This window comes from Oryctolagus cuniculus, chromosome 9, assembly GCF_964237555.1.
Source record: "Oryctolagus cuniculus chromosome 9, mOryCun1.1, whole genome shotgun sequence".
Classification (NCBI taxonomy): domain Eukaryota; kingdom Metazoa; phylum Chordata; class Mammalia; order Lagomorpha; family Leporidae; genus Oryctolagus; species Oryctolagus cuniculus.
Genome location: NC_091440.1, coordinates 94,194,043 through 94,214,804, shown reverse-complemented (window position 1 = coordinate 94,214,804; position 20,762 = coordinate 94,194,043). Strand labels below are relative to the sequence as shown.

Below are 20,762 nucleotides of genomic sequence, written 5' to 3'. Positions count from 1 at the left end.
GGGAGTCAAGAAAATAGAATTCTATTTGATTTATATTATACTATCCTCGTCACTAAATTGACATAGCAATGAAAACTTAGAACATTGTGACTGTCTAGCAGTTCACAGTTTACAAAGCATTTTGAGTGAGTCCTTTTTAAGTTTGGAAACCTCATCCTCCAATGCAAATAAATATCACAGGGCTATTTCTTGGTGAGTTAAGGCACACACCACAAACACACCGTGGTGCTGAATTTTTTCTGTCCGTTTGTTGCCGATGGCTTTGTACTTGTTTGCAGTCAAGAAGAGGGTTTCCAGACTGGTCCTTGCCTGGTCGCAATGTTACATTTCTCCTGTGCAGCTGAGCCCCACTTGTGGGGCGTCAGTTCCCACAGCTAGTCCTGGCTTAGCCCAGCCTGCCTCCTGAAAAACTAATCTTGATCTTGGCTGTGAGAAGGGAATACAAATGTGCTGACAGTTGCATTCGTTGAGCAACAATGCCGCATTTGCAGCATCATTGACACCTGAGGTCGATGTCAGTGCTATCTCTTTAAAAAGAAAAAAATCAGGCCGCTGGGTAGGGGGAGCTCCTGACTCTGCGGCAGTCATCGGCCAGGCCCCGGTGCGGCTGGCTGCGGTGGCAGTCACGCTGGAACCTGCTGATGGCACAGAAGGCAAACAAAGGCACGGAGACCAGGACGCCCTCAGCCACGGCCAGCGAGTGTCTGAGGCTCCAACTAGACAGCAAGTGGGAAGCCTAAAGGAAGCCGCAGCTTACAGAGGTCGGCAGGCTGCGCGGTCTGATTGGTCACTGGATCCTCCCAGAGCTGTGGAAACCAGGTCGGTCGGTCACTGCAGTTGTTTGCAGAAGCGGACGGAGTCGCTTTCCTGGAGGTAACTGGCCTTCGCTAGAGGATGGGGGATCTTGGTTAGCGTGCTGTACAGCTGTGAGTAATGAGTTCTTTTACCAATGTACGGTTCAGGCTGGCTGCCTGCGGATTTGTGGGTGAGGCGCCAGCTGCACCGTTACTAGAGAGTGGGGGGGGGGGGGGAGCGAGCGCGGGAGCTCTACCCTGGGCAAGATGCTCAGTCCAGACGGCTTTGTCATTTTAATTCCCACCCTGGGTTGCAGTGTGTGGTCACAATGGGTCTATTGCAGTGGTACTAGGGTCTTGCTGAATACTAAAGTGGGATTCTCAAAGTAGCTTATTTAATTTGCTGGGATTGTCCTCATTTTAAACAGCCTGTCCATAAAGGATCCCATACATTGTAGTTATATAATAATACCCGAAAATCCTACTTTCAGTTAAAAATGTTTTATTTGTTTAATGTTATTCTAATAAGTAATCATTAGATTCTTAGAAAGAGTTTTCCAATTTTAGTAACAACCTCTCCCTCCTTCCCCCCTTCCTTCCTACGTTCTGTCTGTCTTCCTTTCTTTTGGCAAGGGTGATATCTTATAGAAGAGTGTTGGATTTGTTCCTAACATAATCATTTATTTGGACTCTAATTTTATTCTCTCTCTGAAGACGAGTAAAAGTCTGTTCTGTGTGAAAGGCAGAATGCAGGTGGGTTCCATGTGTTTTCCCAGTACAAGCTAACCCTGATGTTATATGGGAAGGGACCTTTTTAAATCTCCACCAATGCAGTTCCAAGTAATTGACACTTAATCCCATTTGATTTGCCACATGAGAAGTAAATTTCCTGCATTGTTTTGAAGGTCCCCATTGAAGGCCAGACACCTGCTAGGTGACTGCTTGGTTCTGGTGACCCCGAGGTTTTACTTATGACTGTCCAGCTTCCTCGCCTGCATTCTGCATCACTTATGGATGATGCCCAGTCCTCTTTCCCACTCCTTGGCTGCCCTCTTTGTCCTTTCTTTATCTGCCTTAGTTGTTTGGCTGACCAGTTTTCCCCTTCTTTCCTCTCTTCATCTTCAAGACTCCTTCAGTTTCCATCAAAAACAAACCAAGCAGATCTCCTGTATTCCCGTATTTTCCTTTTCCCTTGCTCAGACGGCAAGAACTTTTCCATGATGAGTAGGGCATTTTCTATTTTTCACATGGTAGGAAGAAAAGCCTGGTGGTGGCTTTTTGAGACTAAGGGTAGTTTATCTTAGAAGCATGTCACATATTGTTCTTTTATGTGGGGTTTCCCCTCTGGGGTCTTGAGTTCAAATTTTGTCTCTGCAGCCACTGACAGTTTGCTTCACTTGCTGTCCCTTTGCCTGTCGGAGAGGATGGTGCTCATCACTGGCAGGATTGTGATAGGGGTGCAGCCAGGTAATGCCTGTGAAGTTCTTGGCACAGTGTAGCTATTTAGTAAGTGTGCTTTCATTTTCTCATTCAGCTCACCCATCTGCCTGTCCATCCATCCATGGTGAAGCAGGCATAGTGGTTTAGTAGTGCATTATTCATTGTATCATCCACTACTATTATATATTATTTGTTCCCCAAGTGGGTAAAATTGCAAATGAACTTTTGGTTGAGTATATCTTCATCAACTCTGATCAGTATGAAAATAGATGATTCTTGCTATGGGCTTAGCACCACTCACCTGTAGAAGCAAGGCTGACATTTCCATGTTGCTATAGGTGTATTCTGTTGGTGAATGGAAGGCAAGGCCAATTCCCTTTGTGTAACTCTTCCTGAATCTCCTGGCTGTCCTATGCTAGCAGCAGTGATGAGGATGTTGACCACCAATGCTATGAGCCCGAGTGAGGACCGCAAGTGTGATTGATGGCGAGGGTGCCAGATGGGACAACAGAACGGTTCCTGTTGCTATTCTGCTCTCAGGCAGCCTGAGTGGTATGTGCTGTTCGTATTGCCCATCCTATTGCTATTTTCATTTCTGTTTTATATGTTATCTTCTTTTCTCCTTGACATCATTGCTTTCCTTAAACTCTGTACTTCGCAAATTGTGCCAGATTTCACTGTCCAGGATGGAGCCGCTGTGCCTCTGCCTAAGGAGAACATAGTGAAGTTACAAAAAGCACTGGACTGGGGACCAAGGAGTGTGGCTCTGGCTCTGCTGTGGCTTCTCTTTGTGCTAATGAGAAAGTCCTGGCCTCTCATGTCTCAGATCCGAGGTATGGAGCAGAGAATCCTTGTAGTCCTGGGTATGTGATTCAGGTCACTCCCTTGGGGGACGTCTTCAGTTTAAAACAATTATTTGATCAACTCACAATCTTTCACCTATGTTGTCTCTTGACCCTCACGGTAGCCTTATGAGGTAGGCAGTCCCATTCTGCAGATTACAACATGCAAGACTCAGGAAGGGCAGAACCCTGACTCTTTTTGTGGGAAGAGAGCTCACCTGGATGGTATCCGGGTTTGCATGTCTGACTGATCTCTGTGAGTTCTCAGACTGCACCTGGGAGCTCTGTTCCTTACCCCAGGACCCTTCAGGGCACTCAGAGTCCATGGCAATGTGAAGCCAAGACGTGGTGGGGGTTTGCAGTGTGTGAGGAGAGATCTGAGGTGCACGTATGTCAACGTGACGTCTAGACAGTGTTTTCAACATTCAGATCGAGATCAGACCATGAATCTGCCATCTGGGCCAGAACTAAGGACCGTGCAGCCTGCACAGCCTTTCATGGGTTCTGAAGCTGCAGTCTGCTAAACGAAGTCACAGGCCCTCTAAGATCACTGTGGGCGATCATTTATGTCTCATAGACTCCATGTTTCATCAAGTACTTCATGCGATTAAGGAGGATGGGTCTGAATTTTATAGTTACCTGTAATTTTTTCACATTTTTATATAATTGAGGTTTAGCCTTTTTCTTTGTTTTAATGAAGAGATAAATTTGACCATCAAAAAAATCCTGAGGATTATAAGAAAAATATCAGAAATAGAGCATAAGACATATACATACTAGAAAATTATCCATTGTATATCTGAAATACAAGCTTAACCAGGCATATTTATGTGTGTTCATAATTCTTACTAAATCTGGCAACACTATAAAAAAGAATCTGAATTGATGAATTAAATAATAGTTATAATAGTTATTTTGAGCTAAGAATAGTAACTTTGTTTGGTCTTCAAACTGAACACATAACAGATTACAACCAATCTTTGTCAGTTCTCCACAAGTTATGCCAAAGGTCCTACTAGTTTTATTTATTGATATTTTTATTAAATGTTTGTGAGAAGTGCCTATTCTAAGAAAACATCCTGATCCTGAAGAATTTATAATGTTTTCAACTTACCTTCATTTGCCTCTGAGACCCTGCTAACAATGAGGAAAAAAAAAAAAGAAGTAAAAGAAGTATTTTAAAGGCATTTACTTGGAGCCAGTTAGACACTGTTTGAAACCTGGACCTGTATCATTCTATTTCTGATACTTAACCTCAGTTTATTCCTTCTTCTTCTTATTTCTTATGATTTATTTATTTAATGACAGAGTTATATATAGAGATGGAGAGATCTCCCAATTACTGGTTCATTCTCCAGATGGCTGCAATGGCCAGGGCTAGGCCAAGCCAAAGCCAGGAGCCTTGAACTCTATAACATCTCCTACATTGGGTGGCAGGCACTGGTACTTGGGCCATGCTCTGCTGCTCTCCCAGTGCATTAGCAGGGAGCTGGATGATTTAAATCAGCCCTCCTCTATAGGTTGCTGGTGTGTGATAGCTTGACCTGCTGCACCACGAGGCCGGCCCCTAGATTAAGCTTTAAAAGGCTAACCCAAGTCTCCCAGGAGCCAGTCCCTACAACCCGTGCCACGCATATTTAGCTCTGTAGACTGACATCTGAACCTAGATCATTTCAATACAAAATAAGCTACAAAAGTGCATGAGTAGTTTCATTACCTGGAAATTAGCCAGAGTGGTGTTTTTCACTCTTTATTGTGTACTCTCTGTCTCCATGGCCCTGAATCTGGTTGAGTGGGAGAGTAAAAGGAGACTCTGATGTGCTTGAGTAACTTTGAGCAGAGATTTGTACAACACAGAGGGATCTGAAACACTAGGGGATCATTTCTATATTTTTCTTATTAAATCTGAGACAGAGGATCTAGTCTGCTACACAGTTCACGTGGAAATCTTTCTTACGCACACACACAAGGTAAGGAACACTCACTCTTAGCTTCACCATTGACCGTCTCTGAAGTGCATTGTGGGTAAATATCCAAGTACAGGGCTGTATAGTGAGATCAAGCCATGGTGATGATGACCACAGCCCTTTCTACCGCACAATTTGCCAGCACAGCTCTGCCATGAATGACGTCCGCGGCACTTGCTGTCTCGCGTTTTGGTCTAGCGATGTATAGGCTGAATTCCTGAAGAATTTTTTGCAAAACTTCCACTTTAAACCAGTTGGGTGTTTGCTGACTCATGTTTTCTGTTGACATAATGGAGGACAGGGTGGATCCAGTCATTCCAGGCCTTCTGGGGGCCTTGAGTCTCTCTTGGGCTCCTTGTTCTGGTAGGGGCATTGGAGGGCAAGTTCTCACCATGTCCCAGTGGTGTTAGCCTCCTCTGATTTGATTTGTGTGGTCATACCTAATGTGAAGTAAGCTGGATTTTTCCATTCCCATTTTTCCATGAATGGGTGCCCTGTTCTCGGGAGATGGCCAAGGCCATTCTGCATCTGGCCTTTGGTGTAAATGGCTTAGATAGTCTAAGCCTATTCTGGTGGGTGGAGTTTCAGAAAGTGTGCCTGTGAGCTCTGCAGCACCAGGAAAGAGAGGCGGTCTTCCAGGCTGGCCTCCCTCCTCCCCACCCGGCCCCTGGAGGAGGGGGTTTCACCAAAGTCCATGCAGAAAGGCTACGGTTTGAAATTTAACAAGCACCCTTCAACAAACAGAACAGATGTCACGTTGACGAAGGTGATGTCTTAGGGTGGTTCCTGATTAGCTTTTCATCCCATGCCCATGGCAAAGGCCTTTCTTGTCATTTCCTTGGGTGACAGCCTGGTGTTCGTGTGCTAGTTCCCCCGAAGTTTGCTTGGTCCTCCTCCTTTCTGCCGAAGTTCGCTTTGTCTCACCTTAGGAGCTTCTTCATCTTCGCACATGTGCCTCCCTGTCCACCTCTGCCACAGGGCGGCTTTGAGTGAAGGGAACATTGCCAGTTATTTGTACCCTGGTCGTGAGTGAAGCATGGAGTCTCCTGGCTGTTTCTGTTCCAAAGCCTCACATCCGTGAGAAGTGGTGCTCGCGTGTTTGTCCTCCCACTCCTTAAATGAGACCATTTTTGGTGCCAAATCCTTGGCCCGTGGGCAAGCCCAGGTTGCCAAAGTTGGATATTTTTGCTGGGAAAGCAATGAGGTCATTGAGTGCACACAGCGAGCTTCTGTGAGCCATGAGTAGCAGCTGCAGGTGTCAGCCCCAAGTGATGATTCCCCAGCTGTTGAGGTTGGGTGTCCAAGCCCGTTCCCTCACAGCGATCACTGGAGCATGGATCCTGCTGGCCCCTGATGCATGAGAGGGGGTCAGGGGTCGGCCTTCAGAGAGTTCATCACAAGCGCATTCCATGTCACGTCAGGTGTTATACAATGTTATACAATGTAACACTCCAATATCTGCAAAACTTGTCTGCATTTTCCTAAGTACTTTCAGACAAAGTTCAAGTTGGTCTTTACCTTGCTGCTGTTCATGGTGAGAGCAACCTAGCAGGCTTTTTTTTTTTTTAGATTTATTTATTTATTTGAAAGAGTTACACAGAGAGAGAAGGAGAGGCGGGGTGGGGGGGGGGTCTTCCTTCTGCTGGTTCACTCCCTAATTGGCTGCAATGGCCCGAGCTGTGCCGATCCGAAGCCAGGAACCAGGGGCTTCTTTCAGGTCTCCCGCATGGGTGCCGGGGCCCAAGCACTTGGGCCATCTTCTACTGCTTTTCCAGGCCATAGCAGAGAGCTGGATTGGAAGTGGAGCTACTGGGACTTGAACTGGGTCCATATGGGATGCCAGTGCTGCAGACGGTGGGTTTATCCACTGTGCCACAGCACCAGCTCCCCAGCTGGCTTTACAGAGGAGGTAAGCTGGGTATGGAGGTACTTCGTGACCCTCAAGTCACAGTGGTAGAAAACACCGGCTGGCTCTGTCTTGTCTCACTGCGCCCCATGTGGCAGGGTGAAAGCAGCTTCCTTCCCCCTCCTGCAGGAGAGAGAGCAGAGGAAATAATATTTGAATGTCTGATCTGTCATCCCCAGTATCTGTGGAAGATTGCTTCCAGAACTCCCTCAGATAAGAAACCCTGAGGGTGCTCAAGTCTTTTAGTAGAATTTGCAAAGAACCTATTTACATCCTTCTGTATACGTCAGATCATCTCTAGATGACTCATAATACCTAGTGGAATGTATGTGCTATGTAATAGCGGCTACCCTGTGCTGTTTAGTGAATGATGACAAGAAAGAAGAGTGTGTACACATCTTTTAGTACAGATGCAATATATGTTCAGTCCACAGCTGGATCTGTGGATGCTGAGCCTGTGGGTGTGGGGCCAGCAGTGCCCATGGCAGGCATTTGGTTGTTGGGAACGAATTAAGGGTTGAGAGTCAGGACAGCCTCTGGTGGGCTGTTGTTTGAGTCTTCCGGGTACCAGCTTGTCTATGAAGCGGGACTAACAATTCCTAACCAAATCACCAGGCTATTCAGGGGCTGAAGTAATGACTATGAAATCATGTAAACTAATCTAAATTCCAGGCTTCTCCAAGGTAATCTTATTATGCTGCATTTTACTTTTATTATCAATAACAATTTTAACTATATACAGTTATTTAAGATATACTAATTTCCTTGGCTGTGTTAATGAATTACATAAAGACAAAATTATCATGAAAGCAGTTAAATAAATATCAGACCAATCATATCATGATTATTTTGATTGGGTTATTGAGGAAATGTCTTCAAGTCATTAGTAGGGAGAGCTTGAATGTTCTCGTTTCTTATTTTCTAAAAACTGCATTAGACTGCTGCTTAATTGCATTAAGAGTCATAAAGAAGGCTTTTATCTTCCATGCAATGTTATTATCAAGAGTTACAAAAGTAAATGTGTGATATATTGGAGCACTCAAAAATGGATGCGTTATCAGATGAGGGTGTGTATACAAAGGAAATATTAGGCATGAACATAGAGAAGTCCTGTGCAGTCTGAAGTGTGTTATCAGGAAGGAACAAGGGACAATCCTGTAGTTTAAAATAATAAAATCAAAGTGGCACTAAATGTGTATTTCAGTACAAGCAGAGATATTCTTCATGTATATTCCCCCATATCTACCACATGTTTAAATGCCTAATTATGGCATATTAAGAAATGACTGTTGAATTGAAGTAAGGTATATGTGTGTATGTGTGTGAAATCATGAATTGGCAGTTTTAAAAATCTATATTTAAGGGGCCGGCGCCGCAGCTCACTAGGCTAATCCTCTGCCTGTGGCGTCAGCACCCCGGGTTCTAGTCCTGGTTGGGGCGCCTGTTCTGTCCTGGTTGCTCCTCTTCCAGTCCAGCTCTCTGCTGTGGCCCAGAAAGGCAGTGGAGGATGGCCCAGGTGCTTGGGCCCTGCACCCGCATGGGAGACCAGGAGAAGCACCTGGCTCCTGGCTTTGGATCAGTGCAGTGTGCCGGGCACAGCGGCCATTGGAGGGTGAACCAACGGAAAAGAAAGACCTTTCTCTCTCTCTCTCTCTCTCTCTCTCTCACACACTGTCCACTCTACCTGTCAAAAAAAAAAATCTATATTTAAGTATTTCTTTGCCCATTCATTTTGGTCTAGCGATTTATAGGCTGAACTTTTGGTCTTGGATTAGTACTTGTAGTAATGAGAATGTTGATGTGTGCTACTCATTTCTTTCTTTATCCGGGAATCTATCTGCTTTATTGTAGAAAACCTCTCTCTGAAGCAAAGCCTGGATCTGGCGCTGGAGCTGTCACCTCCTCTGTGTGACCTTGCAGGGGTGTCCTGTGCCAAGAGGCACTGCGATGTGTGTGCATTTTCCCTCCCTACCCTCTACTGCAGAAGTGGATTTTGCAAACACCAACATCATGGTGGCACTCCTGTAGACTGGCCCCAAGGACATTTTTTTTTTTTTTACTAGGTCTTCTTCTTCTCCAGACCCTGATAGCCTGGGTGCATCCTTTAACCTCTTTGAGCCTCAATCTCTTACCCTGTAGTAAGGAAGCTATCTGGTCTACCTCTCTTGTAAAGCTGTCTTGAGGGTCACATGAAGCAATGTATATAATTGTTAAAGACTGCACAAATGCCAGGTCTTACAATTCAAAAATCATATGCATAATTTAACAGAGATTACGAAGTATCTACCAGCGTCATGTGGATCTTTGGACAACCAAAGAATAAGCTCATGGTTCTCACCACTAAGGAAGGAGTTTCACAGGTTTATGACACATGCTCCTGCCAGCAGTGGGAGGGTGGTTAGTGGTTCAGGGAAGACATAGGTGCCACTCAGACATAGATTGCAAGTAAAATGGGTCATGCAGTGAGGAGGTGATCCCTTCTACCCATCCTTCTGCCCCTTGCCTGCTCTCCTCTCCCTCCTCTCCCTTCCGCCTTTCCTCCCCTCAAGTGTTATTATGTTGACTATTATTTCATGTTATTATTATTTTTTTTTTATTTTTTGACAGGCAGAGTGGACAGTGAGAGAGAGAGACAGAGAGAAAGGTCTTCCTTCCGTTGGTTCACCCCAATGGCCGCTGCAGCCAGTGCGCTGTGGCCGGTGCACCCCGCCAATCCAAAGCCAGGAGCCAGGTGCTTCTCCTGGTCTCCCACGGGGTGCAGGACCCAAGGACTTGGGCCATCCTCCACTGCACTCCCGGGCCATAGTAGAGAGCTGGACTGGAAGAGGGGCAACCAGGAGAGAATCCGGTGCCCCGATCGGGACTAGAACCCGGGGTGCTGGCGCTGCAGGTGGAGGATTAGCCTAGTGAGCCGCGGCGCTGTCCCATGTTATTATTTTTTAAAATCAACTGCTACTTTTGTAACAATTAGATTTTCATAATGAAGTTTTATTTCTTATTTTCGTTTTATTTCAAAGGGATAATGAGGAGGCAGAGGGAGTGGGAGTGGGAGAGAGAGAGAGAGAGAGAGAGAGAGAGAGAGGGAATCATCTATCCGATGGTTCACGCACTAAATGCTTGCAATAGTCAGAGCTGGGCCAGGCCCAAAACCAGGAGCCAGGACCTCCATCTGAGTCTCCCTTGCTGGTGGCAGCGACTCAAGCACTTGAGCCATTACCTGCTGCCTCCCAGGTGCAGATTAGCAGGAAGCCTGGATCAGAGGCAGAATGAGGACTGAAAACCAGGTACTCGAGTACAAAGTGCAGGGTTTCCAAGCAACAGCTATTAGGCTAATAAATGAAAGATATTAAAGTCACTATTTCAAAGATGCTACTATATATTCTGCACCATGTCATGAACAGATTTTCAATAATATCCAGTGTAGGGATACATTTATAGTACAAATGAAATACGATCCATATAAAAAGATTTGTAGAAATTGGACACTATTGCTCATTATTCTGTGAGGTTGTTTCTTTTATTTATTTATTTAATTTCCAAGAATTCTTTTTATACTCTGGACACAAAGCCTTTGTCAGTTATCTGTGGGGCAGACCTGTTCTGATTTATATAGCTTGCCTAAGGGGAACAGAGGGAACAGAATTTCTTAATTTTAATGTAGTTTGAATTTTACGTCTTTTCCATTATGTTTTTTAGTTTTTGTTTGTTGTTTAAGGACATCTTCTCTACAGAGGCCCTGAAGGTAGTACGCCACACTTCTTCCTAAAAGCTTACAGGTTTATATCCTTAATCTCCTGGAATTGATATTTGTGCACAGGGTAGGGTACAAATAAGTTTTTGTTTCCTTGCAGATAGCAACTTGTCCCAGCAGTGTTTTTAGCATGGTGCAGCTTTCCTTGCTCACTTATCACTTATCACTTTCCACTAATTCATGAATCTGATTCTGAAATTCTTACTGTCTGTGTCCCTGTGTGGATGCCGTACTGACTTAATTGTTATAGCCTTATATTCATTTTTTTTTTTAATTTAAGAGGCAGAGAGAGAGAGAGAGAGAGAGAGATCAGAGAGACATCAGAGAGAGATCAGAGAGAGCACCTCTCTGCTGGTTCACTTCCCAAATGCCCACATGGTCTGGCTGAGTGTCGCAACCAGCATTTCACCCCCCCCCCCACAGTTTTGTAATCAAGGCTGAGAGTCTAGTAAGGCGAGCCATCCCCCTGACTCTTTTTCCTAAGGAATGTCTGGTTATTCTTGTCCCTTCATTCTTCCATAACACCTTTAGAAGCAGTTCACCAAGTTTAATTTTGTTTGAGATTTATTTTATTTATTTGAGAGAGAGAGAGAGAGAGGTCTTCCATTCGCTGGCTCGCTCCCCAAATGGCTGCAATGGCCATTGCTGGGCCAGACTGAAGCCAGGAGCCAGGAGCTTCTTCTGAGTCTCCCACATGGGTGCTTAGGCCAAGGGACTTGGATCCTCCTCTGCTGCTTTCCCACGTGCATTAGCAGGGAGCTAGACTAGAAGTGGAGCAGCCGGGACGTGAACCATCACCCATATGTGATGTTGGTGTTGTAGGTGGTAGCCTTACCTGCTATGCCACAATGCCAGCCCACCAAGTTTCATTTTAAAAAATTATTGGAATTTTGATTGGATTGCTTTTAATTAAAAGTTCAATTTAACACGAATAACATGTCTGTGCTATGAGCCTTCTTGGCCATCATGCACAAAGCTCCATTTTTAAAAAGTACTTCTTTCTTGGTTATTCATTAAAATTTATAAATCCTTGTACAGATTCTTTTGTTACTCCAAGATGCTTTACTTTTTATTGCTATTGTCATTTTATTGCCATCTTTTTTAAATTTTTTGACAGGCAGAGTGGACAGTGAGAGAGAGAGACAGAGAGAAAGGTCTTCCTTTGCTGTTGGTTCACTCTCCAGTCGCCGCTGCGGCCGGCGCGCCATGCTGATCCGAAGGCAGGAGCCAGGTGCTTCTCCTGGTCTCCCATGGGGTGCAGGGCCCAAGCACTTGGGCCATCCTCCACTGCACTCCCTGGCCACAGCAGAGAGCTGGCCTGGAAGAGGGGCAACCAGGACAGAATCTGGTGCCCCGACTGGGACTAGAACCCGGTGTGCCGACGCCGCAGGTGGAGAATTAGCCTATTGAGCTGTGGCGCCGGCCGAATTGCCATCTTTTAAAGAATACCCTTTAAGAAAACTTGTGGGTAGGTACTTGTATCAAAGTGCTTGATAAACTCTATTATTAATTATGCTGATTTGTCTGTATTTTATTTTTAACATCTGTGAGCAGTGACAGCTTTGTTTCCCTTCTTCTTTCTCTTCTTATTCCATTCCCGCTTTTCTGTCTTGTTTTGGTCTTGACTTCTAAGAAAACACTAAAAGAGGGGCCAACGCTGTGGCATAGCGGGTAAAGCTGCCGCTTGCAGTGCATCCCATATGGGTGCCGGTTCGCTTCCTATCCAGCTCTCTGCTATGGCCTGGGAAAGCAGTAGAAGATGGCCCAAGGACTTGGGCCCCTGCACCTGCATGGGAGACCTGGAGAAAGCTCCTGGCTCCTGGCTTTGGATTGGCACAGCTCCAGCCTTTGCGGCCATCTGGGGAGTGAATCAGCAGACGGAAGACCCCACTCCCCCGCCCCCGCCCTGTGTAACTGTGACTTTCAAGTAAAATAAAATAAATATTTTTTTAAAGAAAACACTAAAAGAAATAGAACTAGCGTGTTCTTCCCACTGTGAAGCATGACATTTGACCTTTAAAATAGTTCCCATCAGGGTGGGCATTTGGTGTAGCAGTTAAGATGTAGGTTAGGCTGCCTGCATCCGTAGGGGAGTGCCTGGCCCTGCTCTGCATCCCTGCTTCCTGCTGATGTGAACCCCAAGCAGCTGTGATAGCTCAGGAAGCTGAGTCCCTGCTCCCACCTGGAAGACCTGGAGCGCATTCTGTCTGGTGCAGCCCCAGCTGGGCATGTGGGGCGTGAACCAGTGGGTGGGGGATGGCTGTGTCTCCCTGTCTTTCTCTCTGTTTCTCTGCCTTTCATGTAAACAAATAAAGTTCCCCTGTACTTGTGTACTGGGAGTTTTTTGTTTTCTTTCTCTTTTTTTTGGTTGTGAAGGGATAGTGAATTTGTCATATGATAGATCCAGTTTGAACATACAATATTTATTCAACATTACTGAATTCAACATGCTAATATGTACTTTGAATTTTTACTTGTATAATTATGAGTGAGATTGGCAAATAATTTTCATTTTTCACACTATCGCAATCTGGTTTGTGTGTAATCTTAAAATTATATGGACCTATTGCCTGTTTTAATGTTCTCTGGTAGAATTTTTATGATATTAGAGTTATCTGTTTATTGTGCGTTTGATAGAACTTATTGGTAAATGTATCTAGTTTAATGTTTTTTTCTGTGAGGAGGCTAATATCAGTTGATAGAAACTATTTAGTAGGATTGACTTATTCTATTTTTTTTAAAAAAGATTTATTTATATTTATTTGAAAGGCAGAGTTACAGAGAGGCAGAGGCAGAGAGAGAGAGAGAGAGAGAGAGAGAGAGAGAGAGAAGAGAGAGAGAGAGGAATCCTCCATTTGCTGGTTCATTCCTCAAATGGCCACAATGGCTGGGGCTGGGCCGGTCTGAAGCCAGGAGCCAGGAGCTTCCTCCAGGTCTCCCATGCAGATGCAGAGGCCCAAGCACTTGGGCCATCTTCTACTGCTTTCCCATCCAGAGAGATGGATGGGAAGTGGATCAGCCGGGACTCAAACCAGCACCCATACAGGATGCTGGCACTGCAAGTGACAGCTTTACCCACAACACAGCCCAGGCCCCAGATTGACTTTTTCTTGGAAGACTTTTGGTACTTTATACTTTACAGGAATTTGCCTATTTTCAAAATATTCAAATTCGTTCCCTCAGAGTTGTTTATAGTATTGTCTTACTTTTTTTTTTTTTTGGTTTAAAAATGATTATTTATTTGAGAGGCAGAAGACAGAGAGACAGCAAGCGAGCTCCCACCCACTGAGTCACTCCTCAGACCCCCAGAGTCTAAGTTCCCCACATGGGTGGCATGAACTCGATCACTTGGGCCAGCACTGCTGCCTCACAGGGGCCTATAAGCAAGAAGCTGGGATCAGAAGCGGAGCTGGGAATCAAACCCAGGCACTCGCATATAGGACACAGGAATCCTAACTGCCTTGCTTTGTGCCTGCCTCTTATCTTCTTAATTTCTAATGCACCCATGTTTTCATTCTCAACATTGTCTATGACTTACTTGCTTTCATCCTGATATTTCTTTCAGAAATTTGCCAATTTTAGCAAGTTTTAACAGAATTAACTTTGTTTTTGCTGATCTTTCCCTTGTGCCTTTACTTTCTTTCTCATGAATTCTGCTCTCATCTTTATTTTGGATTTTCTTTGGTTTTATTACCAAATTTCTCAATTTAACCTAGTGTTTCTTCTATCTGAATGAAATCATTCAAAACTGTAAATTTCCTCTTAAATTTATTGGTTCCCATTTTAATAAAGGGCAGGTCACAGACTCAGTATTTTTGGTGGACATTTGCATCCAATCAGAATTTAATAAGAGTCCTTCACTTATCATTAGAGTTACTGTTTGTGACTCATGGTATGGGGCTCCTTTTTATGGAAGGGATGGAAAGTTTTTTTTCCCTTTATTTAAGCAAAGAATTATTTTAAAGAAAAATATTAAGTAAATAACAGGTAGTACACAAATAAGCCAGAGATCCCCAAAGTGCTAATGAAGAAATGAGGGTCATTCATCAGGGACTGTAATTTGGGACACTAATGTTCTGAACAATATATTACTTTCTCTTATTCAGACACATCATCTCCCTGACATGTGGAATTACCGAATCGCAGTGGAGGATTGCTGACAATTATGGAGACTAAGGCAGGTCCTAGGGGCACTTAGTGTGTTCTAGTGTCCAAAAAGGAATGCTAATTGTGGGAATTCTGAATTATGGGTTAGATGTAATGGTAAAAGCTGTACTAAATGATTAGAATACTGAGAGAGATTGCATTCTGGAGGAATCAGACAAGGGCACAGTGATCCCTAAGACCCAGGATGAGTTCGTCAAGAACAAGTCCTCTCACGTTCACCTACTCCATCTGTACCGTTGGTCAAGGATGTGTGACTGCCAGACCTGTGTAATTCAGGAGGAAGACTGCAAAGTGATCATAGCCTGCTAAAAACTAGCATGAATGTAGTAAGAAGGCACTATTCAAATATTTTTTTGTAAAGGAAATATATCATTTTTATGGGGAAAAAATTTAATAATTTGCCACGGGGCCTCTTTGCCATTTAGCAATTTCATCAGACACATCAGGTGATAGCTAATTAATATCACTGATTAAGAATGTGTATTTTAAAAGATGTCGACAAAGTGGAAGGAGAGGCCCAGTGAGGTTGACAAGCACAGAGGATCAGTGTTCCCCTGAGACTGATGCTTGAGTGTCCCCCTGAGGCTCCCACAGCAGCAGAGCGACTCCAGGAAGACATCCTATGAGGACTGGGGGAAGAGTACTGCAGGTGTAGCTGTCCGCTTGAATCTCAACTTCTGTCATAAAGATTCGTACAAACCTGTGTCTATTTTATAATGCTTTCTTTTTTTTTAACTTTTACTTAGTAAATATAAATTTCCAAAGTACAGTTTATGGATTACAATGCCCCCCCCCCCCCATAATTTCCCTCCCACTCATACCCCTCCCATCTCCTGCTCCCTCTCCCATTCCATTCACATCAAGATTCATTTTCAATTATCTTTATATACAGAAGATTGATTTAGTATCTATTAAGTAAAGATTTCATCAGTTTGCACCCACACAGAAACACAAAGTATAAAATACTGTTTCAGTACTAGTTATAGCATTACTTCACACTGGACAACACATTAAGGACAGATCCCACATGAGAAGTAAGTACAGTGACTCCTGTTGTTGACTTAACAATTTGATACTCTTGTTTATGGCGTCAGTAATCTCCCTAGGCTCTAGTCATGAGTTGCCAAGGCTATGGAAGCCTTTTGAGTTTGCCGACTTTGATCTTATTCTGACAGGGTCATAGCCAAAGTGGAAGTTCTCTCCTCCCTTCAGAGAAAGGTACCTCCTTCTGTGATGGCCCTGTTCTTTCCACTGGGATCTCACTCGCAGAGATCTTTCATTTAGGTCTTCTTCTTCTTTTTTTTTTTTTTTTTCCAGGGTGTCTTGGCTTTCCATGCCTGACATACTCTCATGGGCTTTTCAGCCATATCCGAATGCCTTAAGGGCTGATTCTGAGGCCAGAGTGCTGTTTAGGACATCTGCCATTCTGAGTCTGCTGTGTATCCCACTTCCCATGTTGGATCGTTCTCTCCCTTTTTGATTCTATCAGTTAGTATTAGCAGACACTAGTCTTGTTTGTGTGGTCCCTTTGACTCTTTAACCTATGAGTGTGATCAATTGTGAACTGAAATTAATCACTTGGACTAGTGAGATGGCATTGGTACATGCCACCTTGATAGGATTGTATTAGAAATGTGCCAGGGGATTCCAATATAATGCTTTCATACTTAATGGTTTTATTTAAATTGACAATTCTCATCAGTGAAGACTTTCATTTAAATTACATATTTGAAATCCTAGTCTCAGAATTCTTGATGAGCTTAAAATATGGATATACTTACGAATAATAGAATTTTAGAGCGACTGATCACTTGGAACTTATTCCAATCCTCTTATAGATAAAATTAATTGATCTGAATCTTCCACTATATTATATTTGACCACTGTAAACCTAAACACTTCAAACTGCTGCATTGAATTTAAAAAAAATCTATTATTATACAACATACTCTCATCCTCTTACTAATGTAATAGTTTAATTTCATCCTAAACAAATCTTTAAAAAAATTAGGATGAAATTAAACTATTACATTAGTAAGAGGATGAGAGTATTTTGTATAATAATTTGAAAGGCAGAGTTATATAGACAGAGGGAAAGACAGAGAGAAAGACATCTTCCATCCATTGGTTCACTCTCCAAATGGCCACAATGGCCAGGGTTGGGTGAAACAGAAGTCAGGGACCAGGTGTTTCTTCCGGGTCTCCCACATGGTGACAGAGGCTCAAACATCTGAGCCATCTTCAGCTGCTTTTCCCAGGCCATTAGCAGGAAGCTGGATCAGAAGTGAAGCAGCTGAGACATGAACTAGCACCTTTTTGGGATGCCAGCATCTCAGGCAGTGACTTTACCTACACACCACAATGCTAGACCACATTCTAATTCTTAAATCCTAAATTTTAATGTAGGATTTCTCTAGTTTTTGATGCATAACAATCAAAATGTCATAATGTATTGCTTTATACGAAAGCATTATAAGTTTTTGGATTGGTTTGTTTCAATTAATTGCACTTAAATGCCTTGCAATATTTTTTAATTATACCAAGTTACTGGGAAAGTGTTTTAGGGGAAGTGTTTACAAGGAATTTTCAATTCTTTTTCTGGGATTTGATGGAAATGCAAGAATCTGTGATAATATCAATACAGCTTAGATGATTATCCCAAATTGTCTCTGTCTACAATGAAACACTGTTGGATAATGAAAACAGAATAAGAGCTAGGAGCTGGTTTCTACTTCCCAGCCCTTCCCTTTCTAGTTGGGTGAGTTTAAACAAAGTCACTTACCTTCTCGCCTCAAGAGCCCTAGACACAGTAATAATGTTATCTCTGTCAGTCTATCTACTTCAAAGAACCATTAAATGTAATAATATCTAGGAGATATAATATCTGAAATTATGAAGTGTTTTGTAGCCATGGCATTTGCATAAACAGGCAAAACGTTCAGTCTCATTGTGTCCATATGGCTTGCTGTTGTTGAGAAAAGTTGGTCATGTTGGTCTTCCATTTGTTTCTTACAATGCTAGACTGTTGCAGGCACCAGCGGCTACTAAGACTATTGCTAGTTAGTAGACTGACACCTTTTGATAGACAGATTTACTCCTTCTAAAGTAGATGTTTTGCTTTCAAACACAAGTTGTTGTGTGTTTAAAGGTATACATTCTGAAGCACGTGCTACCACTTGGGAGAAGCCAGGTAAATAGAGAGAATGTGAAACTAAGTTGTTCAGTAGATTTGCTTTTTATTTCTAAGTGTGCCACCTGTGCGGGTGCTGGGTACTTATCTTGTAGGGAGGTGAGTGATAAATGACATCTAGCTGGCAGGGCTGTCCAGCAACCCGCAGTTTATAATTAGAAAGTCAGTAGAGCTAAGAAGCATGGCTGTCGTCCACAGGGAGCTACACCTTCAGTGTGTTCCCCTCGGCTACTGTTCCTAACTCCTCTCTTTCCCCTTCCTTCATTTTTCCTTCAGGGTCACAGAAGCGAGGCCAAGATGCCCGTATCGAGAGAGCCAAGTGAGGCTGGCACCAGCAGCATCCTCCGTTTGCTGAGATGAGGGGGACAACGCCGAGTCCAAGGACTTTTCCAACAGAACAGCTTCCCCTGTCACCTTCCAAGAGAAACACAGAAGATTCTCAGATGAAAACATTCATTTTGCTCTGGGGAAAAGCCAAAAGCACTTAGGTAATCAATATTGCTTTCCCTTAAGAACTTGTGTGGGGTGCTGCATCCCACGCTCACTATCGTTGGACTGGAGAGTTCTCCTTTAAAGAACACGGATACAAAACACAGCCATGATGTCGGATATCAGATGATGAGCAGACACTGAGGGAAAAACAGGCTTTTCCCCGGCCGGGAAGAGCTGAACTGGGTGTGTCCATCTCAAGAAAACCCAAGCAAAAGACTTAAACACGACCGAGGGAAATACTTTCATGGTTTGCAAGGACGACTATTCCAGAAGAAGCAACAATGGAGACCAAGGAGAACAGGTAAATGAGTTCGTGGCTTCAATGACAGCAGTGTGTGCTGAGATTTCCAGAGCTTGTTGAGTTTTCTCGGATGAGTGTAGGTAGGCAAGACCAGATGATGGCTCTCTGGAGGGAGAGGTGCGTCCATGACAGATACGTACTGCGGGCCTGTGAAATGGTGTGTGCAGCTTTTCAGGGGCTGAGAGCAGCCCTTTATGTTTGTCCACATAGTTTTGGATTTTCTGTTTCCTGGTGTGGCTATGGAAGCAAACAGTTGACAAGACAGATGCCATTTTTTCTTTCCTGAAATGCATGTGTTGTTGTCCCTCACCTGCCATGTGATTATCCAGAAAAGTTAAAATAAACAGCCACTTAGAATTCTATCAGATAATCTGAGAAGGGAGAAAGGGAGGGAGAGAGAGAGAGAGGAAGAGTGAGAGAGAGAGAGAGAGAGAGAGAGAGAATGAGAGGGAAAGAGAGGGCAGCTCTGCTTCCCCTGTGTAAACTCTTAGGATAAAAGAAAATGCTTGCTCCTTTTTTCAAATATAGTCGCCGTTTTATAAGAATTATGCTTATTTTGTAGGCTTGAGGACTAATACAAAAATATATTATTTATGATTTTTCTAATTATTCCTTCCATGTACCTTTCTATTTTCTTAAGCTTACAGGAAAATACTCTTTCATTAATTTTCATGCTATATTCAAATACTGTGTTCAATAATCAAAATTTTAGTACCATAGAGACTGGGAAAGTCTTGACATCTTGTAACTTAATGACATCAGTAGAATAAAAAGCCTTGTCAAATTTGACTTTCCAAACTTAAAGCATCGAGAAAAGAAGCACAACTTGTTTTTCTCTTTATCTTTCAAAAACCTTTACTCGTTAGAAAGATGACCTAAATCTTACTTTTCAGTAGAACTTGCCTCTTAGTATATCAGGATTAACTTTGTGATTGATGTTTTTTTTTATTTATTTATTTTTTGACAGGCAGAGTGGATAGTGAGAGAGAGAGACAGAGAGAAAGGTCCTCCTTTTGCCGTTGGTTCACCCTCCAATGGCCGCTGTGGCCGGCGTGCTGCGGCAGGCGCACCGCGCTGATCTGATGGCAGGAGCCAGGTGCTTCTCCTGGTCTCCCATGGGGTGCAGGGCCCAAGCACTTGGGCCATCCTCCACTGCACTCCCTGGCCACAGCAGAGAGCTGGCCTGGAAGAGGGGCAACCGGGACAGAATCCGGCACCCCGACCGGGACTAGAACCCGGTGTGCCAGCGCCGAAAGGTGGAGGATTAGCCTAGTGAGCCACGGCGCCGGCCTGATGTTATTTAAGTATGTGAAAACACAGAGTTAGTGAGCCAGTTTATTGGTGTAATTTTTATTGAAAAATGGAATATTTGATTATTTTCTGCATTTCCTAGGATTATGAGGATTCATCTGTAATTGTCTTACTAGTACTGATGCTAAATTGTTTAAACATGAGAGAAATCTATTTATCATCGTACACGTTATCTTACAGTGTTTATGTTGATTTTTAAAAACCTGCTAAAGTGCTTCTATTTTGCTTCCTGCCCTCCCCTAGCCAAGTTTGGGAAGTAGATGCTTCTTCAAATGAAAGGCAAACTCATTTTCATATAACTTACCAGTTCGCCAATTTGTTATAAGTTGTTTCCTTCATACGTATACTTAAAAAGAGCCATGATGATATATAGTCACTGATGCATACCTTATGTGTATATTGTCAATGATCAGGATTGATTTTTTTTAAAGATTTTATTTATTTATTTGGGAGGTAGAGTTATAGACAGTGAGATGGAGAAACAGAGAGAAAGGTCTTCCATCTGCTGGTTCACTCCCCAATGGCTGCAACGGTCGGAGCTGCGCCAATCCGAAGCCAGGAGCCAGGGGCTTCTTCCCGGTCTCCCACATGGGTGCAGGGG

At 43.5% G+C, this 20,762-nt stretch overlaps 1 protein-coding gene across 1 annotated transcript in view; it reads left to right on the top strand.

The window, feature by feature from the left end:
- Window positions 1–1,432: 1,432 nt before the first annotated feature.
- Window positions 1,433–20,762, top strand: part of SACS (sacsin molecular chaperone) — a gene marked incomplete in the record, with an annotated part of 98,367 nt that continues 79,037 nt past the window's right edge. Inside the window, 5 exon segments of the mRNA XM_070049158.1 lie at window positions 1,433–1,547; window positions 2,172–2,261; window positions 2,573–2,786; window positions 2,906–3,067; window positions 18,334–18,850. Of these exon segments, the coding sequence (XP_069905259.1) occupies window positions 18,831–18,850 (20 nt within the window).